This window comes from Sinocyclocheilus anshuiensis, unplaced genomic scaffold (assembly GCF_001515605.1).
Source record: "Sinocyclocheilus anshuiensis isolate Anshui unplaced genomic scaffold, SAMN03320099.WGS_v1.1 scaffold363, whole genome shotgun sequence".
NCBI lineage: Eukaryota > Metazoa > Chordata > Actinopteri > Cypriniformes > Cyprinidae > Sinocyclocheilus > Sinocyclocheilus anshuiensis.
In genome coordinates this window covers 622,342-648,481 of record NW_015552568.1, presented here as the reverse complement: position 1 = coordinate 648,481, position 26,140 = coordinate 622,342, and the positions used below count along the sequence as shown (strand labels likewise).

Genomic DNA, 26,140 nt, shown 5'->3' with positions numbered 1-26,140 from the left:
TGGGGGTTGGGGTGGGGGGGTTGTGACATGAGAAATCTGCCCGTGCTCCAGCTCTCATGTTAACCCCCCGTGGCCATATGCCTGCCCTCCTGTTACCCGTTCCCTGCTCATCGGCCCTGTACCGAGCTCCGAGCTCTCTCTCACACAGGCACAGATACACTCTTTGTCTAGAAAGCATGAGTGCACTGTGAGAGACTAATTCGATTAGTAGCCTGTTAAAAGGCACTGGATGATAATTCCACTCTGGTGGCCTCAACTGATCATTTTGTGTGAATGGACATGCGTGACACAGCATGTAAAAAAAAAAAAACTGTTGTAAAAGATGTTGAATAAACAGTCCATCTAGCACCATCAAGACCAATATTAAAAAAATTGCACAGTTGTAAGATATATTGACTCCTGAACCTTTTTTTTTTCAATAATTTTACACATCTGCCACAATAATGAACTCCTTATGTCTTCATATCTTCATTTTGGAGCTTTTTATATCATACAGTTAACGTGACCGACTGATCTATTACGTGGCTTTTTATTCAGCAAGAATGTATTAAATTGTTAAAAAAAAATGAGAGTAAAGACATTTATAATTTAATTTTTTTTTTAAAGTAAATAAGAAATGTTTCTTAAGCACCAAATCAGCATATAAGAATGATTTCTGAAGGATCATGTGATACTGAAGACTGGAGTAATGACTGCTAAAATTCAGCTTTGCATCACAGAAATAAATTACATTTGAAATTATATTAAAATAAAAAATCGTTATTTTAAATTGCAATAATATTTCACAATATTACTGTATTTTTGATCAAATAAATGTAGCCTGGGTGTTATCTATTCACGAACAGCTTGTAACACTCCAAAGAGAAAGGAAAACTTGAAATCGCATCATATGACCCCTTTAAAACATAAAAAAAAAATCTTACTGACCTCACTGAACTTGTGATTGGTAGTGTATGTGCTGTAAACAGCCTCTGTTATGATTTTCTTACTTCTTCGAGAAATCTGTTAAATAATGAATAAACAGTGATATGTAAATGTGGTCAGTCATTCAGTTATTTTAACCCAAAAATCAAAATTCTGTCAACATTTACTCACCCCCATGCTGTTCCAATCTTTTAGAACTTTTTCAACTGTTCATTGGTTCAGACGTCAAAACCATGGCTTTCTATAAATATCCTGATGGAAGGAAGTTTAGCATTGCATTAGGGTATATAAGAGTACATACTACAAAGTCTTTTATTTTCCATGATATGTCCCCCTTTTTATAAACCAGTTTGTATAATTACGAAAATGCAACTGATCTCAAAGAACACGAATCCCTGTGTGAATCTCTCACTGAATTATTACAGACAGACTGAGACATAAATTATTTTCATCCACGACACTAAGACACAACACTAAATAAAACATCTATCGGTAATACGAGCCATTTTTCATTAGCAAACCATATAAATACAATAAACCCATGGAATTAGGGACATTTTCATTAAATGCAAATTAAAATAAATTGCTTTAATTAAAAATTTATATATGAATGTATTTCTGATATTATTAAAACTAAATTATATAAAAAGTAATATACAAATGTATAAAAATAAATATTAACATAATAACACCTGATATATTGACATAATGGCTGACATTAAAAAACTATACTGAGTACTGAGAGAGCCATGCTTTAATTATGAAACACTGGGGAGGGACGCAACCTTAATAAAACATCAGCATGCCTGAGAGCAGGAAGTATCAGCCTGCTGCGGTGCTCACTGTGGGCTGCCCACGCTGAATCCCAAAGCTCCCATCAGCACCGGCACAGTGTAAGCTGACATGGTCATTCCTCTTCCAGAGGGAAGACACCTGCTCCTACTGAGACAGCCAGACAACCGCAAACAAACTAACATGCATGAGACGCCGAATGCCACGTTCCATATTTGACGTCCAGTACTCTGAACACTGGCATAGACAGAGATGATTAGCATTGTGCTGGCATTGAGGAGCGCGTCTGACTTTAAGTAGGGTAAGGTGTTTTTTTTGTTGAGTTTGTGCACACGTGAGTTCATAAACAAGTTAGTATGTGCAAACATTCAACAAAAGTACTATGGTAAAACAGTGGTGTTTGAATGCTACCGTGACAACATGATCTCAGTATTCAAACCTCACGTCTGATTTTAGCATGTGTACATTTTTGTGTGTCTGGGTAGACATAAAATGTCATATTAACATTTGAAATGTAAATCATTTTACATATGAACAGCTTCAGAGATGTTACGAATACTCACAGTGCATTACATACATAGATTAAATAATCAAGGTTAATGCTCCTTTACTTATGGCCAATAATAAATAAAACAATAATAATATTAAAATAAAAATAGAGTACATAGAATATAAATTATGTTAATATACAATATAGGCCAATCACACACACACACACACACACACACACACACAGATGTGTGAGTGTGTATTTTACAAATATAATAACATCAAATACATAAAACACTAAACAACAATAGATTAAAGTGTTAAATAACTAATTAATATTAAATTAATATTAAAATTAATATCAAAATTGTGTTCTTGAAGATTGACCTCTACATTGGCAAAGGTAATATGCAAATGCATGCACAATTAAATATCCAGTTTTGATTTAAACCAATAAATCTGTGTATAAAAATGTGCACAAACTGTACTTATGAAAATCTACGAATACAAATGAGATCACCTCGACCATGATGGGCATACCACATTTTTGTTAATGTTTGTAGTATAAGCACATAAGTTGATGAGTTTTTATGACCGACTGACGTCATGTGTAAATTCATACCTCATCAAAATCGTGCTCATTTGAGTTCTTTTTTAGTGCTTGTCCCCTTTAGTGCTGTGGGCTGCAGTAAAGTGTCTTTAGCGGTGCCCTTTATTTGTGGTCAGCGAATAGCTGAGATCAGGCTGATTTAGGCTCTGATGGGCAATACTGTCGTGGTATCTGATCCCTGCACTGGCGAGCTCATCCTTCTGTCTGCTGACTAGACACGGCCACCTCTAGTGACACATTGACTTCTCCTCCTGCCCCTACAGGCGGCTCAGCGATCCCTGAATCCCTCACCAATACACCAGGTGACACAGGCAGACATCATTAGCATCTTAAAGCAGTTCAGCTGGTGGATACAGACTTGATTTATGAAACCCTGTTTAATGGACATGCTTTTAGCTCCCTGTTTTGCATGAAAGTCAACATGAAATGCCATTCGCAATGCATTTTACTTACATAATATGATGCAATTCTCAAGGAAACAGGATATTCAGTGGGATGAGAACGTAGGATGAAACTTGGTTGGGAATTAATTGGATTGTGAAAAGTGGACCAGACAAACATTTGAATTACTCACAATAAGATCAGTATCTTGTACTGGGTAAAGTAAAGAGGTGCTGCAATACTGAAGGAAACAGGATATTCAGTGGGATCAAAATGCAGGATGAAACTTGGTCGGGAATTAATTGGATTGTGAAAAGTGGACCAGACAAACATTTGAATACTCGCAATAATATCAGCATCTTGTACTGGGAAAGTAAATAGGGCTGATTTTCATTTCATGTTGACTTTAAAGTTCCTTTTAATTGCGGTTTAGTAGCAGATGCACTGTAGAGTGTCTTTAAAGATCAAGCATTGCTTGGCTGATGGTTTTAGATTTGTGGTTGAATTTATACTAGTCATGAAAAAACATCATAATGTATGATAATAAAATCAGAGATAGCATCTAAAAACAACAATCATTTTCATCAGACATTTACTGAAATACATAAAAAAACTAGAAAACAGGTCTGAGTGATTAAACTTCTATATTATTCAACTAGATGTACTCACTTGTAATTTTTACAGACTTTGTATTCTTTTGCATAAGTACAAGTATGTTTTCCAAAGCTAAAATTAAAAATAGAAGTGTTAACAGTAGGAGGTAGCTGGCCCTCTTTACTTATTCTCTCAGCTCTCGACTCAGCGCTGTAATTTTACTGTCCCAAGTGCTACTTGTGACGAGCTTTCTGCCCACAATGCCAGCTGCTACCATCTCGAGCCAGACAGACACCTCGTCTTTAACTACGGTGCCATCTCCGTCTAGTCCAACACTCACAGTCGTACCCACTGCACCTGACCAGCCAGGTAAGAGACCTTCCTGTAAATGTCACAATCACAATTTGTTGACACGTTTGCACTCTCAGTGTCTCCCAGTATTAAAGTTTTGATATTTAAGTAAAGTAAATCCATCAGAACTCTGTTCGCAAAGACATTTCAACCTTGAAATAAGCCATAATATATGCAAGCATGTGTCCATCTATTTAGGTTAGACATTCTTCATTTATTCGGTCTCACTTGTGTTAATAATTGAGAGGTGAAATATTCAACAAGGAGCATGTTTAAAGTCATACATTGAGTTTTGTTCTTTTGCCCTCCTGGTTGTGAGAATGCATACATTACAGTTATTCTATTAGAAGGCGCTTTGAATCTTTACTAGCTTTTAAAAGAGCCTAGAACATTTGAATTTGTATGTCTTTATTTTATACTATACTGTAGGCCCAGGTTTTACTTCATGGGTAGGATGATTAAAATCTGGCACCAGGTAAAACAGACAAACAGCAAACATTTTTGTTAACTGAAATAAAATAAAAAATACAAATTCAGCAAAATTTCTCAATTTCATTTTGTTTTACTTCAAGTAATACATTTGTCAAATGTAAAAAGTACTAAAGTAACTAAAATGTCGAACTAAAATAAAAAATAATACAACTTTATTGAAATATTTAAGATTAAATACAACAGTGTTCACTAAACATTCTAAGATATTCTCTAAACCTGCATGTCATTCACTAAGCAACAGCAAGTAAATGTAAAACTGCACCGTAAAAATTGTGCACAAATATTATAGTGAATCAGGTACAAAAACAACACAGACAGCACAGGCAAGTAAACAAGGCCAATAGCAAGTGAAATACTTCTTAGTAAAATCCCTCCAGTTTCTTTGCTCTCTCGTACCGCACAGGGGACCTTGAGGAAAGTAGTGCATGCAGGGAATCACGCTCCACTGTAATTCCACTCATGATTGATGGCCGTAATGGTGCTCTATATTCTGATCTAAGGTATAGCAGGGTGTGGAGATTAAATATGATTACTGCTGTGCTAAATCACTCATTAATATATATGGGCCAAGGTGCCAAATAACATACCATTGTGGCGGCTCCTTAAACTATGTCTTCTTGAATCAAGCATTGAAGTCAGCAGGGCAGGTGGAGGCTTGCTGACTTGTAGTGTTTTGATGATTATGCCGTACTGATGCTTGACAAGCTGTTATCAATTTAAAAAGGCTTTTAGCTGTAAAAATAAATAAATAAAGTAATAAATACATGTCAGTGAAATCTTTCAGACTTAAAAAAATGTTCAGGATTCAATAAATATAAAGCAAAAGTTTAGCATCTGTGATAAGTAATTCTGACTTTTTCCATTCAGTTTTATCCTTGACACAATTTACAACTACTTAGAATAAAAATACACAAGGCCAAGAAATACATAAAAATACACACAATTTTAAAAGCCAGAACATTCAGTAACTAAAAAATGTATACATTAGACAACTTTACAGCTCAAATAATACAGTGGGGGAAATATTTATTTGATCCCCTGCTGATTTTGTAAGTTTGCCCACTTACAAAGAAATGAAGGGTCTGTAATTTTTATGGTAGGTCTATTTTAACGGATAGAGACAGAATATCAACCAAAAAATCCAGAAAAACACATTATATAAAGGTTAGAAATTGATTTGCATTTCAGTGAGTGAAATAAGTATTTGATCCCCTACCAACCAGCAAGAATTCTCCCACAGACTGGTTATGTGCCCATGTGGAACACAAATTAGTCCTGAAGTTACTCCTAATGTCAGCTCGTTAGGTGTATAAGACACCTGTCCACACAATCTGTATCTTCCATTCCAACCTCTCCCACCACCATGGGCAAGACCAAAGAGCTGTCAAAGGGTGTCAGAGACAAGATTGTAGATCTGCACAAGGCTTGAATGGGCTACAAGACCATCAGCAAGAAGCTTGGTGAGAAGGAGACAACTGTTGGTGCGATTATTCAGAAATGGAAGAAATACAAAACAACCATCAATCAGCATCGGTCTGAAGCTCCGTGCAAGATGTTGCCTCATGGGGTGAGAATGATCATGAGAAAGGTGAGGGATCAGCCCAGAACTACACGGGAGGAGCTTGTTAATGATCTTAAGGCAGTTGGGACCACGGACTGAAATCCTGCAGCGCCCGCAAGGTCCCCCTGCTCAAGAAGGCACATGTACAGGCCCGTTTAAAGTTTGCCAAAGAACATCTAAATGATTCAGAGAAGGCTTGGGAGAAAGTGCTGTGGTCAGATGAGACCAAAATTGAACTCTTTGGCATTAACTCGACTCGCCGTGTTTGGAGGGAGAGAAATGCTGACTATGACCCCAAGAACACCATCCCGTCAAGCACAGAGGTGGAAACATTATGCTCTGGGGCTGTTTTCTGCTAAGGGTACGACTTCACCGCATTGAGGGGCAAATGGTCAGGGCCATGTACTGTAAAATCTTGGACGAGAACCTCAGCCAGGACACTGAAGATGGGTCATGGATGGGTTTTCCAGCATGACAATGACCCGAAACATACCGCCAAGGCAACAAAGGAGTGGCGCAAGAAGAAGCACATTAAGGTCATGGAGTGGCCTAGCCAGTCTCCAGACCTCAATCCTATAGAAATCTGTTGAGGGAGCTGAAACTTTGATTTGCCAAACGACAGCCAAGAAACCTTAAGGATTTAGAGAGGATCTGTAAAGAGTGGACCAAAATCCCTCCTGAGATGTGTGCAAACCTGGTGACCAACTACAAAAAACGTCTTACCTCTGTGCTTGCCAACAAGGGTTTCTGCACCAAGTACTAAGTCATGTTAGAAAACAATTTCTAACCTTTATATCATGTGTATTTTCTGGATTTTTTGGTTGGTATTCTGTCTCTATACGTTAAAATAAACCTACCATCAAAATTACAGACCCTTCATTTCTTTGTAAGTGGGCAAAATCAGCAGGGTATCAAATAAATATTTTCTCCACTGTAAGCATATAATAATTAACAACCAATATGAGCCTCATATTTCTTTTTAAAAAAAGTTAAATATTTTGAATATAAAAAATAACATTTTTATAAAAGTTTTTTAAAATAATTATTTTCTGTGAAAATGTCAGTATCATTAATATATGTATTGCAATGAGTATATGCTCATTTTCTGCATTTACAAGCAGCATGTTCCTCTTACAAAGCAGGTTGATTTTCCAATCGGATGTGCTAGATAGCAGGTGTTCAGTTTTGTTGACTGTGAAGAAGTTTTTTCGCTTTGTTTGTGTAATCAAAACAATATGCCACCACCTCACCTATCCCACCATTTCTGCCTCACACCAGGTGTGTGTAGCGTTCGCCTTTCAAACCTAATGGCGCTGAAGCTGTAACTATGAAAATGGCAAGCCCAGTCTCAGGAGATAAATCATTAAATACTCTGTTATTGTGAAACACAATCACTTTTGAGAGCACATGGCGTGGCGGTAGAAGCTCAGCTGAAGGCCGGAGCTCAATTCTTTCAGATCTATTTTTGAATAGCGATTGAATGAACAGCTGCTAAATATTTCATAAGAGAAAAGAGACTAGGTCATGGTAAGGAAGACCAAAAAAGGGCCAATTTATTGAACTTACGGAGAGAGAGATAGATACATGAAACCATAACAGGAAAATGCAGCGAGTCCTGTCCTTGAAGGGTTGGACGGGGGCACAAACAGGGGAAGTGATTCTATCAGATCTTGTGTATCCCGTTTCTGCTGAACTGGAAATGGGCAAAGGTTGAATCGCTGCAATAATATCCATTATGTACAGTATGTAAGCCCAAAGGGCACCAATGGCATCTATACTGCTTTTGACAGAACGGTTTAGATATCTGACTCTTTATGCTCTGTACACAATTACAGTTTCCGCAGCACCAGATGTGATACCCGATGCGGCCACTGCAGGAACCGACACTGTGACCGCAACAACTGGCTTTGTTGCAAGCAATCCACTTTCTGTTCTTCCTGAGGTTACTGATTCATCTGCCTCATCCTCTGGGAGCACTGCAACAACACTTAATATGGACATCCAAGCAATATCTTCTGCAACCATGGCAACTTCTGAAGCAACATCTTCAGCATCAGCTAGCACCATTCAACTGCCAACATCTCTTGCTGTTGATGCAGTTTCCCTTGTTTCTGATGGCTCTCTAGTGGAAGTGGGTGCAATGGTTACAGCAAATACTGCAGTAACCTTAATTACAAGCACAGTTATGTCCTCAACTGATGCAGAGATGAAAACAGTTGATGCACTCCCTCCAGACATTGATTTGATTGTCCCAGCATCTGATGTTCCTCTAACTCCCGCATCTGATGGTGATGCACCTGCAACTGATGCCGTCGCAGCTGTAACAGATGCTCCAGCAACAGTTACAGTTTCTCCTGAGATTGCTTCCATTGCCCCAGCAACTTCAGACTCAGATGCTCCTGAAAGTCCAGGTGATGCAGAAGCAACCAATGTGTCTGATGAAATGAAACCTGCTCCTGAAGATCCAGGTGATGGTGCTGAAATTGTCACAGCAGGTGCGGAAACAGTCACTGATGCTGCTCCTCAACCTAATGCTGAGACTGACAGTAAACCTCCATCCGAAGTAGGAGAGAAGAGTGAAGTTCCTCTTGTTGAGACCAAGGAAAAAACAGCGACAAATCTGGAGAAGACAGATAAAGATGCTCCTGAAAGTAAACCTTCATTTGAAGTAGGAGAGAAGAGTGAAGTTCCTCTTGCTGAGACCAATGAGGGGAAAACAGCAACAAACTTGGAGAAGAAAGATAAAGATGCTCCTGAAAGTAAACCTCAATCTAAAGTAGGAGAAAACAGTGAAGTTCCTCTAGCTGAGTCCGAGGAAAAAACAGCAACAAACTTGGAGAAGAAAGATAAAAATGTAAAAGCCCCAGGTACCCACAGCAAATCTGACATCTGAATTTTCTGACAAGTATAATCCCTGCTAAAGTGCAATTTACACAATTATACACTTTTAAAGGAGCTTCAGAAGTTCATTTTGGAGGTGCAATCTGTTGAAGTCTGTGTCACACAACCCAAATTGCCTTCAGAACAGTAAGCCAGAAGCCTGCCTCTCTTAAAGGAATAGTAAATGAAATTTCTGTCATCATTTACTCACCCTTATGTCGTTACAAACCTGTATGACTTACTTTCTTCCGTGGAACACAAGAGGTGATGTTTGGCTAAATGACAGCCTCAGTCACCGTTCACTTTAATTATACGGGGGGAAAAAAACGTTTTTTGTAATGGAATATTCTATATAAATAAAATATTCCTTTAGATTCCTTTTCCACTGAGAAAAGCAAGTCATATGGGATTGGAATAACAAAAGGATGAGTAAATAATGATAGATTTGTTATTTTGATTAATTACCCAACCTTGTTAGGACCTTTGGGAAGTTCAAGCCTTAATTCGATTTTCTCGCAAGTGAACAGACCTTTGTACATTCCATGAAATAACGTTTAAAACAATATCCTTAAATATTCAACCACTATGTCAGCATAAAACAAATAATGTATCAGACTTGAACAATGAATAAAATTAACTAAATAAAAATAAAACACTTTCAAACACTCATGATCTCTCTGGTGTAAACAGTATCTGGTGACATTAAGAAGAAGAACGAGGCTGGGAAAACCGGAGAGAGCAGGGAAGCCAAAGAGGAAAAGAAAGAGAAGGAAAAAAAGAAAGAAAAAGATTATGAAAAGAAAGACTATGAGAAGAAAGGTATACAGCATTTGTCGTTGAGTGTGTGCACCGTGCGTAGCTACACTGTAGAAATGACACAAATAGATAGATACTGCACTCATCCGACACAACGCTTAACTTTTTAAATGACTGCGGTCTGAAAATGCATTTCTGCTTGACTGCATTGTATCTTCCAGTAGTGCTGCTGTGGATGAGATGGAGTATCTGTTAGTGAAGAACATTTACAGCTTGTAGCATATTGATTGGTTTAGCTGCCATTAGATCCACAAGAAAGAAACTCTAAACCCTAGTTTCCTCTAGTTTTAGGCTGTTTTGTTTACAACATCAGCTTTCCTAAATAACAGTAGCATCATTCCAGTGTATCTCGTTTCACATTTTAGGCCCTTACTGTGAATTTTTCCACATTGTTGAGTGATTTGTGCCAACAGTGCAGCCATGTCAGCCAACAAAGAGAATAACGTTGCTTTTATTCTAAAGTTGTTGCGAGGATTTTGATCCCTGGGGGGCCAAAAACACAGTTGTCAAGAATAGCGTACATCAGATTTCAAGGTAAGGCAATGCTTTAAATCAAGATGGCAAAAAGATGTTATTTTCAGAGTTTTAATGACATTTTATGTGAATGATGTATTTATATGCATTAGCGCTCCTGTAGGCAATGCTTATCAAAGGACAATTCGGTTTTGATTTCTGTTTTTGTGAATATGGACAGACACTAATATGGAAACTGTGGAAAAATTGCTTCCTAAATGTTATTCATTTCCTCTCTTCCATGTCGCCCTTTCTTGTCTCTCTTTTCTTTGTGCTCGCATGTTTTGTTTTTTGCTTTGTCTCATAAGGTAAGCCGCTCATGATGTATTGTGTTTGCTAGAAAACAGAAGGATCTCCCCCAGGCTGTATAATCAAAAGCATCCTCTTCTAGAAAGTAGCTACTTTGCATTTTCACTTGTCGAGTGTTAGACAGCTGTCTGCTGAAGATGCAAGATCGTTTGTGAAACATCGCTCCATCCCGTCACCAATCTGGGGAGTAATTGAGCATTTATATTTAATTAGCTGCTCTTGCCCCCCATCCCACTGCTTAGCTGACTGTGACACAGCAGGACCCCTACGTCGCCAGCATCTTTAAAACATCATATCAATTATTCAAAGCCCCAAGTGTCCAAACAGCAAAGAATTGAAAAGATCAGCTTCTCAAACACAACTTTAACAGCAGCTCATTATCTCTGTTTATCAGTGTTATATTAATGTCCATTTAAACTGTTAATTAAGGCCTACAGGTGGGTTTATTCACTCATACTGATGACTTTCTACTGTTTAGTCAGTCTGTTTGGAGATGTCTAAGATACTGTGTTTTGTAAAAGCATCCCAAAAATCTTTCAAGTGTAATCATCTGAGAAAAATTTAAGCGCTAAAAAAAATTCACTAAATATCTGAAAATTCAGCCATACCAACAAGCCAAATGGAATTGTCTGGTGTGTGCAGGGCAAATTAGAAGACTTTGTCCACAAAATTCTATCTATAAATAAAACATATAATATTTGTTTAATGCATAAATAAAATGATGTATAACAGTAATAGGGAACAAAATACTGTTAAACTAGGTTCTAGTTAAACTATAGGTAATAGACCCATTAGAACTAATAGAACGATTAGGCTACTACTTAATTTACTTATGTGTCTTTAATTATAAATGAATTAAAATAAAATGATTTAGAATAAACAAATAATGGTAGCACTTTATTCTATAGCCCTGTTCCGCATGTACATATTATGTACTTATTAAAGCAATTACAATAACTGGGTGATAACTAGGTAGTAACCCTGAACCTACCCCTAAATCTAACCTTAACCCATGTACATTAAGTGTATTCCTGGGTAAGCACATTGTAAGTACATGTAATGTAAAATAAAGTGTAACCCAAATAATTATAGTTTTACAGCAAATAGCAGTGTATAAATAAAAATGAAAAATAGGATACCATAAGGAAAGCAATCTGGGCTACAGGGATCCACAACTGACCCTTCGTAAGCCTTGGTGGTTTACTGTTGCTGACTCGGACAAGCTTTACATACATCCCATAGGAATGAACTGGAGATTTCCATGATCAGTGTGATTTTCATAAAAAGTGCTCATAAAGTGGTAAAAATGATTGGATATTATTCATATGTGGGCTGGAATGAATCATGACACTGCAAAACATTTTTATTTTCCAAAAAGTTGTTAAGCAATACAGTAAAATAACGAAAAACTGCAAAGAGTATCAATCAAAATAGAGGCAAATGCCTGTTACAGTCAAATAAAAAAAAAGAAAGAAAAGCTTTTTTTTTATAGTGATTACAAGTGATAACGTTGGTGTTTCTAGAGTTTGTACAATATAAAACTGTCAACATTTTGAGTTAGTCAATTAAATAGCATTAATTTACTTTCAAGGCTGCAAAACGATTAGTTGCGATTAATCGATTCGAACTAAAAGTATGTTTACATACTATATCTCAATGCAGGGTTATTATAGTTAACTAAAGCCATTAAATATATAAAACTGAAATAAAAATAAAATAAAAATTAGTGCTGTCAAACGATTAATCGCGATTAATCGCATCGAAAATAAAGGTTTTTATTTATGTAATATATGTGTGTGTACTGTGTATAATTATTATGTATATATAAATACACACATATATGTATATTATTTAAAAAATATTTGTATGTATTTGTATGTAAACACTTGTATATAATTTATATTATATATAAATATAAATATTTTACATATAAATCTAACATATTTTTCCTTAATATATACATGTATGTGTGTGTATTTATATATACATAATAAATATACACAGTACACACACATTTAGTATGTAAACATAAACTTTTATTTTGAATCGATTATGATGCGACTAATCGTTTTGCAGCCCTACTTTCAAGCAACTGTGTCAGCATGTTAATTTGGGAATGAAGGCGACAGCCTGTACTTCTGTAAATATCTGTAAAATTGTTTTTAAAAATAATCCCAATCCCAAAAATTCTCCATAAATTTACATTAGATAAAAGCAATAAGTGGACAGCCACAGTTGTTAAGGTAGGATTTGTCAGTAATGTTTTTGAGGCTGGACTGGAAATCAACTGGCTAATATGGTCTGTAATCTAATTCACATAATTTTTTTAAGGTAGTGTTAAATGCCTGCCAGCTTTTCCAGCTGGCTAAATAGTCTTAGCCTAGTTTATAGTCTTCTTAGCGTCTACATGTCATGCCCATGTCCTCTCATCCATGAGTTTCCTGTGTCTTTTCCCCTTCCAGTCCCTCGTTCCCTGTTCCACAGACTAACCTATCTACTCTTTCTCCATCAGACTGCGAGTGCAACGGTCACTCAAATCGCTGCAGTTACATTGATTTCATCAACATTGTGACTTGTGTGAGCTGCAAACACAACACTAGAGGGCAGAACTGTCAGCACTGCCGCCTTGGATACTTCCGGAATGCTTCCGCTGAGCTGGACGATGAGAATGTTTGCATAGGTCAGTCAGATATCACTCCACACCAATCCATTTCACTGTTCCCCTGACACACCCACACCATGCCACTCAGAAATTGTCCTTTCTGGCCAAATGATATGTATGGAATTGGAAAGGTCGAGAAATCTTTCCTCATTTGCATACGGTCCAACATTTGGTCTGCCACCACCTTGCCATACATGTGACAATTTCTGACCTACTGAAGTCCAACAGAAGTATGGATTTAAATATACTAATATCATGCATCATTCATTTTAGAGACTCGCAAGAAATCTTCTTTCTTCCAGACTCCCGTCTTCTTTTACTTAAGATCTAGGAAACTGAACAACTTGCATTTTTAACTGTCCAGCTTAAAACTATCAATATCTGTATTGATATGAGAGTAGCACAAAGGAAATGTGATTAGAAAAAAAAAAGTAATTTTGTACTCTTTTGTGCATGATTTCAACATGAAATGCCACATGCAACCCATTTTACTTCCTTAATGTAATACTTCAAAGTATAATACCGGATATTTAACAAGAAAAAAAAAACAAAACATAAAAAGCACAGTTGGATGGGATTTGATTTTATCTGTAATAATTGACTGAATTTTAAAAAGTGGACAGTACATGGTAAAACTGAAAAGAGAGATTTGTGATTTTTACGTCACAGGCGTTTTGACATTTTGATAAAAGATTATGAAGACAAAATATTTTCTTTGGAATAAAACGAATCATTCACTATAAGACAAGGAATGTGTATTAAAAAGTAAATAGAATGAATTTCGATTTCATGTTGACTTTAAAATGGGAGACAGGAGAAATACAATCAGAAGGTGCAAGATTAATATTTTTTTTATTTTTGATGAAAACTGCTCCAAACGCTGTTCAAGCAATCTGTCACAACACTTTGTTAATGATACAGTGACCTCTACTAGAAAAATACACACACATAAATCACTGCGCTATGACTGACAGCTGCCCAGATGGACAAATTATGCCCTTGTGAATGCATAGAGCAAACCCTGCTTACATGACTGATGAACAACCACTGATCACATAAAACTGACAACTCACAAACATAGAAGTGAATTTCTCCTGCTAACACATGTGAATATATGCCTATTGCCTTCAGGCTATGCTACATTGCCTTTAGGCAAAATGCTGTAACTTTTGAACCACTGTACATCATTTTTTTTATAAATATTCATTTTCCTGGAGGTCCACTAATACTGTTATTTATGACTATTTACCACATATTTTTGTGACCCTCCGAATTCTACAGGTCATTTTTGCTGCTGTGCCATTAAGACTTTTATGTAAACAGTTTTTCTTATGCAAAATGCTATGTGGCACTGTTCTGCACGATTACTTAAAGGGGTCATATGATGCTATTTTAAAGATCATTATTTTGTGTATTTGGTATAACAGAATATGTTGACATGCTTTAATGTTCAAAAAACACATTATTTTTCAAATACTGTACATTATTGTAGGTCCTCTATGCCCCGCCTCTCTCAAACACGTCGTTTTCGACAAAGCCCCAAAATAAATAACAAATACAAATAATACAAATCAAACGACAGTAGTTTATCAGTAATCCTAAAAAAAAATAACACTGCCAAACTTACATGCTAAAAAACAACTTACACATAGTAAGAAATGGTTATAAAAACTGAAACAGAAGGGAAACAAGTAGTAGGAAAGCGGAGAAATAAAAAGCGATACTTATCCTTTGCTGGTGCACCTGCCCGGTGGAGTCGCACGGTAGAGTCGATGGTCTTTACACTCTTCGGTCTTACCACGACCGCAGTCGTGACCGCTTCCGCGGTAAACTAAGCTTCTTTTTTCTTCGTTTAACAAAACTCAAATTGAATTCAGTTGGACACACTTTCCAAATTTGAACATCTGGGTTGTGCTGTTCTGTTGTAAATAAATCTTAACCAATGATTCCTAATTGCATCTACTTCCGGAAGGCCAAATAAAGTGCTTTTGCTTTCGCATTGAATCACACAGCGTCTCCCTGACATGGCTGCATCAACACGACTGCTGTTCCTGAAACCACGCCTTCTTTCTTTGCGTGCACATTTGGGCGGCATTATGTTAATATTTCCACATAGTGACGTAGACATGTGGGGGCGTGTTAGAACGAGCCGTTTTGGGTAGGCGTGGCTGACTCTTAACTTTTATAAAGAATATCTCTTTGGATTTGAGACTTTAGTCTTTGCCACTTTACAGATCTTCTTTATGCACCAAGAGCTTGTAACACTCCAAAGAGAAAGGAAAACTTGAAATCGCATCATATGACCCCTTTAAAGGAATAGTTCACCAAAAAATGAAAATTTGCAAAAAATGTACTAAGCCTCAGGCCAACCTGGATGTTGAAAAGTTTGTTTCTTCATTGGAACAAATTTGATAAATATAGCATTACATCTCTTGCTCACTAATGGATCCTCTGCAGTGAATGGGTGCCGTCAGAATGAGAGTCCAAACAGCTGATAAAAACATCACAATAATCCACAAGTAACTGGCACAACTCCAATCCATCAATCATTAAGGCATTTTAACTTCAAGTTGCTTCCAGCTAAAATACAAGCCCTCTATCAATATTATTGCTTTCTCCAGTCATCTTGTCTGGAATGGATCAGGTGAGAAATATGCACAGATCAACCATAGTTTACAAGCAAAAACAGTCCAAAAGATGTCTAAAGAAATGTGCTGGTTGATGTTGATGTGAGAGGACAACAGGGCATGGAGGTGGAGCATTGGTGAGCAAGTGACGTAATGCTGAATTTCTCCAAATCTGTTCACACGAAGAAACAAACTCATCTACTTCTTGGATTGCCTGAGGGTGAGTACATTTTAAGCAAATTTAAATTTTTGAGTGAACTATTTCTTTAAGAGCTGAAGGTTTGCTGTCGAGTCCAACACAGTTTTACTGCCCCATTAGGAACATAGTTAAATATAGTTTCTAACTATAGCCTTCAATATGCAAAGCAGTAATATTGGTAGCATGAAACAAGCTACAGTGTTTTCATAGTTCAATGAAATCTATCACAAAATAAAGAGAACATAGCTGCCTTCTCAAGGTTTCAGCACAAATAATCTACAATTGCTGAATAACGTATATATTTTCTATACACAGAGTGTAACTGTAATCAGCTGGGCTCCTTTCACGCCCGGTGCAATGACACAGGCTTCTGCCAGTGTCGCGAGGGCAGCACGGGCCAGAAGTGTGAGGACTGCCTGCCTGGATATACCTGGAAGCAAGGCTGTGTGCGTAAGTCACACTTCCTTCACAAAGGCATTAAACACAGGCTTAGTCATTAAAGACACATTCTGTGATGGATGATACCACTCATACAACAAATAAAGTGCTGTGAACGAACAACATATGGGTGTCATTTCACTCAAACATATGAGCAACATTGTTGTTACTCACAGAGGTCTTTGCTGTTGTACTACCAATAACAACCTGCTGTTTGCAGCAGTTGTGCATTATAGATACTTGTGGGTGGGGTGATACAGTGGCTAAAGCAGTGAGGCAGGGTAAGAAGAAGGCTGATGGTTCAAACCTAGCAAAGAATTGGTTGTATAATGAAACACTGTCAGCCAAGGACTAAAAAGCAGCCCAAAACCTACACCAGCTTATCACAACTCACCACTACCGAAATTACTGTTTACAAATATACACTTGATTGTGACAGTGACAGCTCCCAGTTCTTCAGGCACTCAGGAAAGCGTTTTTTTTAGATTAACACTTTATACTAAATTATCTGAAAATAATGTGTATATGGGATTCTAATGCCCAGTCTCCAAAAGACTGGTGGAGGTCTGTAGATTTCCATCATTATTGCTGGATCACAAATTATAATCGTTCACAGGTCATCATTATCGTCTCTGCTCTAATTAGACCTGGTTTTCATGCAGGCATTGTATAAACCTTGAAATAATAAATTACTAGATTTTTTGCCTGCTGCTTTTTAAATTCTAACTCAATTTACTGTGAGGTGCAGTTTCATTCATTCATTTCTAATAATAAACTAATTATAATTAAATATTTAATGGGATTTTATACACTGATTATTATTATCTATTATTTATTTTCTAAAATTCAGATTTTTTTATTAATACTTTTATTCAGCAATGGGTAACACTTCCTTGTTACACGTTACATGTACTTTCTATTATAATAACAATAAATTATGCATAATTACATGCAAGTAACCCTAGGCCAAACCCTAATCGTAACCATACAGTAAGTACATATAGTTAATTAATATTACTCAGTACTTAAATGTATAATTACACTGTAACAAGAAAACCTTAAAACAAAGTATAACCCAGCAATGCATTAAACTGATGTAAAAGATTTTCACATTACTACTACAAAAAAAAAAAAGACAATTTCTAATAAATGCTGTTCTTTTGAGCTTTCGTTACATCAAAGAATCCTGGAAAAGAAATGTATCACAGTTTCAACAAAAATATTAAGCAGCACAACTGTTTTCAGTATTAATAATAAAGAGAAATCTTGTTTAGCAAATCTTATTAGAATGATTTCTGAAGGATCATGTGACACTGAACAAATTATACTTAAAGTTTATTTGAAATTTTAATAATTTTTTGAACAAATAAATGCTTGGTGAGCATAAAAGACTTCTTTCAAAAATATTTGTAAAATCTTACCAACCTTAAACTTTTGAACAGCGGTGTACATATATTAGTTTACAGACAGTTGGCCCACAAGTTCACCAAAAAAACCCAAAAAAACCAAACAAAACATAGATGACCTTTGGTCCCTCTCACTGAAAATGAATCCCTTCCAGTTAACTGTCAATGTGAACACCTTAAATCACTCTGAGTAAAAGATATCAGCTAAATGAATACTGACGTTTAGGATGGAAAAATGTAACCTAACTTTAAGACAACAGAACAATCCCTTAAAACATGATCTATCTGCAGATCTGTGAGTAGTGTTAGAAGGGCACCTGGCAAATGATTACTTAGATCATCTTTATGTTTAGAGACATGTAACATCATTAATGAGAATCTCAACCTCTGTCCTTCTTCCCAGCAAACGTGTGTGACGACGAGCTCCTCCTGTGTCAGAATGGCGGCTCCTGCATCCAGAACCAGAAGTGCGTGTGTCCGCCCAGCTTTAGGGGCGTTTTGTGCGAGCAGCCACGCTGCCAGGGTGAGAAAGGGTGCGACGGCGCATCGGCCTGCTACCTCAGCACACTGACGCTGCTGCTCTGCCTTCTAGCCAACAGCCTGCTTAAAGCCAGCGCCTAGAAACCCATCTTAGTCCTGATATCGATCCTAGTCTACGCAGGCCAAAGGGCTGAACCCTGCGGACGGAGAGAGAGTGGCCTGAACCCGTACGGACCCAGCCTCACGGTGCAGAAATCTTTTTTGGAAATGGCGGCGGCTGCTCTGAGGTCAAAACGCCTTCACGAGACGAGCAGTTTATTTCTCGTCTACTAGCATCACTGATCGCCTGAACTTTATACCAAAAACAGAATAAAAACAACTTAAGTTCAGTTTCAGCTCACTCTACACAAAACTCTACAGAAAGTAGAGAAATATATAGATGTGGTTTCATTTCCTTTGCATTTCTACTTTCTCTGTAGTTTCGGCGCTCACCGAGGTACAAGCACTGCACTTAGCCAGCTTGTTTTAACGAACAACAAACGGTCGATATCACGGAAGCCTACTTATGCCAAGTTATTCTTCTTCTCTTGAAGACTTGTTTTTACATTTCCTTTCATTGCTGCATTTTTCTCGCATTTTATTGCCATTGAGGTTGTAACAAGTAGATGAAACCGATGGAAAAGATGTTTAATCGCCGAATGAATGTCTCTATAGCTTGTGTTTGAGATTATGTTTATGGAATGTAGAAAGAGGTTTTAAATTGTCACACTGAACAAATATACATATATCAGTCTACCTGAAAGGAAATATGAAGTATTGTATATTATGATTATTATTATTTCAATATTTTTTGTAGAAATTGTTATTTTTGTTGAGTAAATGTTACCACTGTAAAGACATTGCAGCCTTTATTGCAGTGCATATGGTATTCACACCATGGTAAAACTATATTTGATGATACATCAGAGTGCATCTCTAATATATTTGGAATATTTCTCCATTCATATCATTAAATAAAGTATAAATGGTTCATTACATGCACAGCTTTAGCTCAATGTAACCTGCACATCATCTTGTTACTGGCATGCATTCATCAGTGCAGATATGACCATTCAGGACTGCTTATTAACACAGGATGATAAGTACATTCCTAAAGCACAAAGTCCCACAAACCCCAAATAAATACTAGATAATTATGAAGCACCGAAAGAAAAAGAAAAATGCATCGTCAAGCAACACAATTAGAATGGCCATTCAGATTAACAATTAAAAATTCAGCACACTGTATATCATGCAATCAGGTTATTTTTCAAATAATTTTATTTTCCTTGCGCGAGTCTCAAAGAAATGCCAAAATCTTTAGTGGCTCATGGGCTTTTTGATGTATTTCATATTTACAAATGCTTTACATTCATGATGAGCCAGGGTAAATAAAATACTATCAATAAATATTATAAATGAATAAAACCTGACAATCAGAAAGCACAAAGAGACGTGAGTGAATTTTCTTTCTTTAGACTCTGTCCTTCTATATTCATATGAAAGCTTTACAGTTGCAGCATTACACCGGCACAACAGTCACGGCAGCTCTAATAAGGGTAATTAATATCAGGCCATTTTTATTCCTTAGAAAGTTTCACAAGGTGAATCAGCTGTATATATGTCTACAGACCCAGAATCAAATGTGCTGAGCCGTTTGCATTGCTCTAACCACCTGCACTGAAATAAATATATATACCCTTAATAACACACAACTTGAGTCAGCAGAGCTTATGCAAGGTGGAGACTTTTGCTTTCTGGAAACTAATAAATAAGAGTTAAATACAAACTACTCACAGAAATAGATTGCATGCTGTATAACATACAACGTATTATGCAATTAGCACTGGAAATTCCAGTTGGGGTTATTGCACATGTAGTGGGCTCATTTATGTTTAAGCTCCATAACCTTGTAATTTATGAAAGCATTTTTAGACCTACTTTAGGCTATATAGCAGACTTTCAGAAATATGCTCTGATCAGAAAAAACTAACATGATGGAAATAAAGAGCTAAAGTTATCCATTGCCTAGTGAGGGATTGACAGTTTGCTTACATGAAGTTGTCAATTTGAAGTTAATTTAGAAATATTTTAAAGCATAATTTGTAGTGTTGATATTTCTAGATTATTATCAATCAGCATGGAATGTTTTAAAGTGATAATATAAAAAAAAATCACAAAATTCATCAAATCTGTTGCTAATACTTAGCAATGATTGAGCTGTTGTTCATATTGTCACTTCCTAGAAGTTCCTAGAAGTGGAAGGAACGAGCTTTTGGTAGTTAAAGGGATTGATTTTCAATTAAAACCCAGAACAGAATTAGCATTTGAATTAAATTAGCAATTTTTTTCTTATGGGAAGTAATACCTCATATATGAATTTAAAAGCTGCTGTGCTTTTAAAACATTTAAATTGTGGTCCGCCATCAATTATTATGATTCATTGAAACTAACACCATAAAAATGTAAATATATAATGTGAACAAAACAGGTTATTTCAGCTTGTTTAAATTTCTTATCTAACTTAACGAGCTTTTGGTAGTTAAAAAAAAGCTAACTTTTAACATGAGTATGTATAAAAACTATATTTAAAAAAAATAAATAAAATGGCAAAACCAATGAAAGGTCTAAAACTTTAAAATAAAATAAAACAGAAAATAAAAGGTAAAAGCTCAAAACATTAAAAGCTAAAAATTCTAAATTTGAATAAACTACAATAGTACTTAAAAAATACTAGGATAACACATAACAATAACAGAATTGAAAGTGAATTTTAGGACACAGGAAAACCCATTTAAATATTTAACAGTGAATTAATGTAAACTATTTCTGATAGAAACTTTTGCAACAGAGGAAAAGAAAAAATATGTTTCCATTTTAGAAGAGTAAAGGGGTACACCAGCTCAAACCAAAGTTTAATATTACTAAAAAAAATTTAAATTAATTATTATAGTAATAAAAAAAACTAATAATTAAACTAAATATTATCCACTATTTAGAAGTGTTTGCGACATGAAAACGTACTGCACAGTAGGAATGACCCTGTAACTTTAATTCTGAAACTGTGCTCTGCCTTTCTAAGGGGGGAAAAGCGTGATGTCATCAACATGCGACTAAATGTCCTGTGTGCTTGTTTAGCCGGTGGGACTGACTCACATGGGTTATGTAAATACAGTGGGCAAATAACTGCACTTTATTCATGTAATTTAATTAACTGTATTTATTAAGAGTGAATGATGCATCGTGTTTTCTGCTCGCGGTGGGTTTTATCCGGGCTGTCAGTGACAGCTGGCATATGCATCGGTGCCACCTTGACAGCAACCGGTGATCGCCTTAACAAAAACCTCGGCGGACTGCTGGACCGCATCCCGGTCATCCCGATCCCGAGCGTCGACGCAGCGTCAGAGATTAGCCCGTACCAGCCGGGACAGGTCGCTGTAAGCAGATCCACAGCTGTGATGAAGTACGGCTTCCCTTCCCTTTCCAGCATCAAGAGCAGAGAGTCTTACGTGACCTCATACGACCCCAGAAACAGGACCGCAGCCTGGGTCATAGAGCAGCTCAACGCCGAGACAGTAACCGGGACTTCGGACAGAAAGTTCTGCGATTTCAAAGAGGACGACTCGGTTCATGTTTACCACAGATCGAGCAATGCGGATTACAAGGGCAGTGGGTTTGACAGGGGTCACCTGGCCGCAGCAGCCAACCACAAATGGAGTCAGAAAGCCATGGATGACACCTTCTACCTGAGCAATGTGTCACCACAGGTGAGCAACTCACACTGTATAACAGCTGCTCCATCCTCTTCCTGGAGTCTTACTGCAAACAGCAGTTAAGGAAGTACAATTAAAATGACGTTTTATCCTTAGATGATATTAATAATCTATTTTAAAATGCCACATATAACCATGTATTATATGTAACTTATTTTTAAATATGCATTTATCAGTGATTTCTTCAGTATTCATAATTGGAACTATTGAATTTATATAACTGTCTAATCAATTAAGAGAAAATTATTTTTAAAATATCAAAAAAGAAAAAAATATGATATTAATAATCAATGTTTAAAATGCTACCTATAAAGTATTTATTATTACGTTCTTGTTACTTTTTATTATTTATTAAAACTTTGAACTTTGATCATTTATTTATCATTTATTTTTAACAATAAAACTACTGAATTTATAAAAAATATAAATTACAATGTTTAAAAGTATTTAAATTATTTTTGATTATTAATTTGTTTAGTATTAATAATTAAACCATTATTGAATTTATATAAGTGTCAATGTCAATCAAGATGTTTTATATATCAAAAAAAAAAAAATATATATTAATAAACACTGTTTAAAATGCCACCAATAATAATGCATTTATTTTATTTTTAATAATTATTAATCATTTGTTTATTATCAGTTAATGTATTTATATGTCTAATCAATAAGGAAAAAATATATCAGAAAGTTAATTTAAAAAGTCACCTATGACAATGAATTTAACTTATTTTTGTCTATTTATTAATAATTGATTCTTATTAATAATTAAACTTTTACTGAATTTATATAAATGTCTAAACAATTATGATTTAAAATGTTTTTGTTTTGGTTATTAAAATTCTTCTTCATTCTGCGGTATTCAAATTCTTACTCATTAATTGAAAAGGAAGTCATTCATTAAATTTGTAGTTCTTTGTGTAGGTAAGAAGAAAAGTGTAGGCTAGATTTCCATGAGCACCTTATTTTATACAATCCATAAAACCACCAATCATTTAAAGAGTTTGCTTATTCGTTATTTTTCTATTTGTATGGGTAATTATGGCTGTTAATATTGCGGATATCTTTCCCAACAGAATCCTCATCTAAACCAGAACGCATGGAATAACTTGGAGAAATATTGTCGCTCACTCACCAAGCATTACCAGAATGTCTTTGTGTGCACTGGACCACTCTACTTACCCCGGTAAAAGCCTCTCAATATGCTCTTGAGAAGCACTGCTCGAGATATTTCAAATTTACGGTGGCCGTGAAGTGCAGATAATTGCCACTATTTGCAACAAGTAGTATACTTGAAAGGTATTTGCACTTAGTGTAAATAGCATATTGCTAAAAATAGTGCTATTTCCACTTAGTGTAAATAGAATCCATTGCTAATACGAGACTTGAAAAGGGAGGAAAAAAAAGTTTGGGAAAAGACGGGATCGAACCCGGGTCGATCGCGTCAAAAAGCCAATGACACACGCTTATCCATCTGGAGATGATGATTCATAGCCACTTTTAACTAAATGTAAATAGACACCCCGTATTTTTTATTCCATAGTAAGGGCAATTCATACAATACATTTAAACTGAGCTACTTTAATACTATCTCCGAACTTTCTACCACGACTCTGCTGTTCTTCGGCTGGTTCTTCCTGTATACGTTGATTGACAGATGTCTCGTCCAGTCAGCGGTGAGTAATCCCAAACCAATGGCGCTGTCTCAAACTATACCTACCTCTTCTGGTTTGTCTGATTTGTCGTTGTGTTTTCTGACTTGTTATTTTGTTTTCGAATTTGTCATTGTGTTTTCTGAATTGTTGTTGTGTTTTCTGAATTGTTATTTTGTTTTTTAGACTTGCATTTGCGTTTGTAATTTGTTTTCAGAATTGTGATTTGTTTTGCACTTCTCGGCCACCGTACAAATTAGCCTGAAATCAAGATATGCCAAACTATTTAATCAACTGATATTTTAATAAATTGATAGAACCTAATATTTCCCTCCCTGCACCTACAGACAGGAACCTGATGGGAAAATGTATGTGAAGTATCAGGTTTTGGGAAAGAACCATGTAGCCGTGCCGACTCACTTCTTTAAGGTGGTGATTCTGGAAAAGCCAAGAGGAGACGTGGAGCTGCGGTCCTATGTGATGCCCAATATGCCGGTCGATGAGAAGATTCCACTGGAACGCTTCCTGGTTCCCATCGAGAGCATCGAGAGAGCGTCTGGACTGCTGTTCGTACCAAACATCATGAAGAGGACCAGCAGTCTGAAAGCCATTACTGCAGGCTAGTGAGGAGTTTAGAGTGATTACTGAGGGGGAATGGAAAATACCTCAAAAAGTTTCATTATTTCACTGTCAAGCATTTATAAAGTTAGCAGGGAAATTATTTAATTTTCAATATATGTGGAAAGACTACTGAGAGAGATATATCAGTCACTGGCACAGGCTGACAGTCTAATGCTGTAGCCTGTTGTTTAATAGGGGAGATTTTTGTATCATTACTGTTTTTAGATGTCAGCCAATATGATTTTTAACCAAGCCAAAACTCTGTGTGAACTTAGATTTTAATTTCAACTGTGAAATGTCATTTGTACTACTGGAAATAAAACAAATCTGTAATCCTTAAATCATATTTGTTTTTTATTCACATTTGATGATGATGATTCAGAAATTAATGGTATTTAGAAACAATATCTGTTTTAATCCTCTCAAAATAACCTAAATCATGATTGTCAACACATTAAAACTGCACAAGCCCATAATTTACCACATAATTGAACTATATACCCAAGTATACAATCTACAATATGTATGAGGCAACAGGCCTGGAAATAAGACATCTTCAAGGACGAATTTAGTTGAAGTTAATGGGCATTTAGAAAGACAAATAACACTGAATATGACTGCTGGTGAAGTACCAGCGAAGTTCTCACCCAGCATTAAATATTAGTTTGTTTATATGTTTTTGCCACAGAAACTTAGTATACACAGTCTGTGATAACCTGCAAAATTTTAATATACTTTTAATATACTGTTTTGCTGGGACAAAACAGCCTACAAAACTAACTAACTATCATATCTGGTTAATTTCATTCAGAAATTAAACTTAAACTTGTAAATCTTCCATTGATAAATCCTTCATCGATGGCGTTCTAGGGATGGGTGTATCGATCCGAAGTATCGATATATCGATACTGACGCGAGTATCGAAAGTATCGATACTCAGGTGCGTTTTATTTACCAGTGGTTTTGTTTATTTAACAAAAATAATAATAATAATGCGTACAATATGCATTGAATTGGACGAATAACCTTTGTTAGCGAGTAATTGTGTAGGATAGAACTATTTTCCTGCTCATCTGAACACACGCAAATGTTGAGCAATCACAGAGAGCATTCACTCACTGCTGACAGTGCATTCAAACAGGGCTGCTTTTCCCAAAAGTATCATAAGAAAGCATTAAAGATTTTGGGAATGGCAGCCCTGAACAATGCTTATCAGAGGACAGAAAAAAAAACAAATGTTTGAGTTATTTCACAATAAACAAATTGAAATTGTAGCCTACATAGTTTGTGCAATTACAATTATTTAAATTGAACATTGAAAGATAATATTGATCATGTTCTATTCTGTAATGTTAATAGAAATCATACACTGTCAGAATAAAAAGAATAAAACAGCCATTCACTGGCAGTCCCTAATGGCAGTACAAAATATCGCACTAAATCAAAAGTTCAAATGTTACAGATAAGTTAGAATATTAATGTTGTAATACTGGTAGCACTAATATAAAAATGTGATGATATATGTTAC

The 26,140-nt window shown here is 36.0% G+C and overlaps 2 protein-coding genes and 1 long non-coding RNA gene across 7 annotated transcripts in view; 2 read left to right on the top strand and 1 right to left on the bottom strand.

Moving 5' to 3' along the window:
- Positions 1-2,166, bottom strand: part of LOC107664999 (uncharacterized) — a 24,680-nt gene extending 22,514 nt beyond the window's left edge. Inside the window, exon 1 of the long non-coding RNA XR_001631510.1 lies at positions 2,156-2,166. This is a non-coding gene — a long non-coding RNA (uncharacterized LOC107664999). The remainder of the gene's footprint in view (positions 1-2,155) is intronic.
- LOC107664998 (netrin-G2-like) overlaps positions 1-20,182 on the top strand; it is a 73,494-nt gene extending 53,312 nt beyond the window's left edge. The window contains exons 7-13 of one of the 5 annotated variants that reach the window (XM_016455710.1): positions 8,030-8,935; positions 9,041-9,061; positions 9,765-9,893; positions 10,353-10,424; positions 13,225-13,392; positions 16,516-16,650; positions 18,448-20,182. In XM_016455710.1, the coding sequence (XP_016311196.1) occupies positions 8,030-8,935; positions 9,041-9,061; positions 9,765-9,893; positions 10,353-10,424; positions 13,225-13,392; positions 16,516-16,650; positions 18,448-18,665 (1,649 nt within the window). In that variant the 3' untranslated portion in view covers positions 18,666-20,182. Of the gene's footprint in view, positions 1-8,029; positions 9,062-9,764; positions 10,001-10,352; positions 10,425-13,224; positions 13,393-16,515; positions 16,651-18,447 lie in introns of those variants that run through there. The other 4 variants (XM_016455709.1, XM_016455711.1, XR_001631509.1 and 1 more) reach the window with 4 other exon arrangements.
- Positions 20,183-21,656: 1,474 nt separating this feature from the next.
- LOC107664980 (endonuclease G, mitochondrial) lies at positions 21,657-24,921 on the top strand. Its single transcript, XM_016455684.1, has 3 exons — positions 21,657-22,330; positions 23,416-23,525; positions 24,339-24,921. The coding sequence occupies exons 1-3, from the start codon at positions 21,797-21,799 to the stop codon at positions 24,613-24,615; spliced, it is 921 nt and encodes a 306-aa protein (XP_016311170.1). The 5' UTR covers positions 21,657-21,796; the 3' UTR covers positions 24,616-24,921.
- The last annotated feature ends 1,219 nt before the right edge of the window (positions 24,922-26,140 follow it).

What these genes read in the sequence shown, in the direction of transcription:
- LOC107664980 (XM_016455684.1), top strand. Translation starts at nt 21,797, where the DNA reads ATGATGCATCGTGTTTTCTGCTCGCGGTGGGTTTTATCCGGGCTGTCA. An exon ending in TGAGCAATGTGTCACCACAG is followed by an intron (nt 22,331 to 23,415) that starts GTGAGCAACTCA and finishes CTTTCCCAACAG; the next exon opens with AATCCTCATCTAAACCAGAA. An exon ending in GGACCACTCTACTTACCCCG is followed by an intron (nt 23,526 to 24,338) that starts GTAAAAGCCTCT and finishes CTGCACCTACAG; the next exon opens with ACAGGAACCTGATGGGAAAA.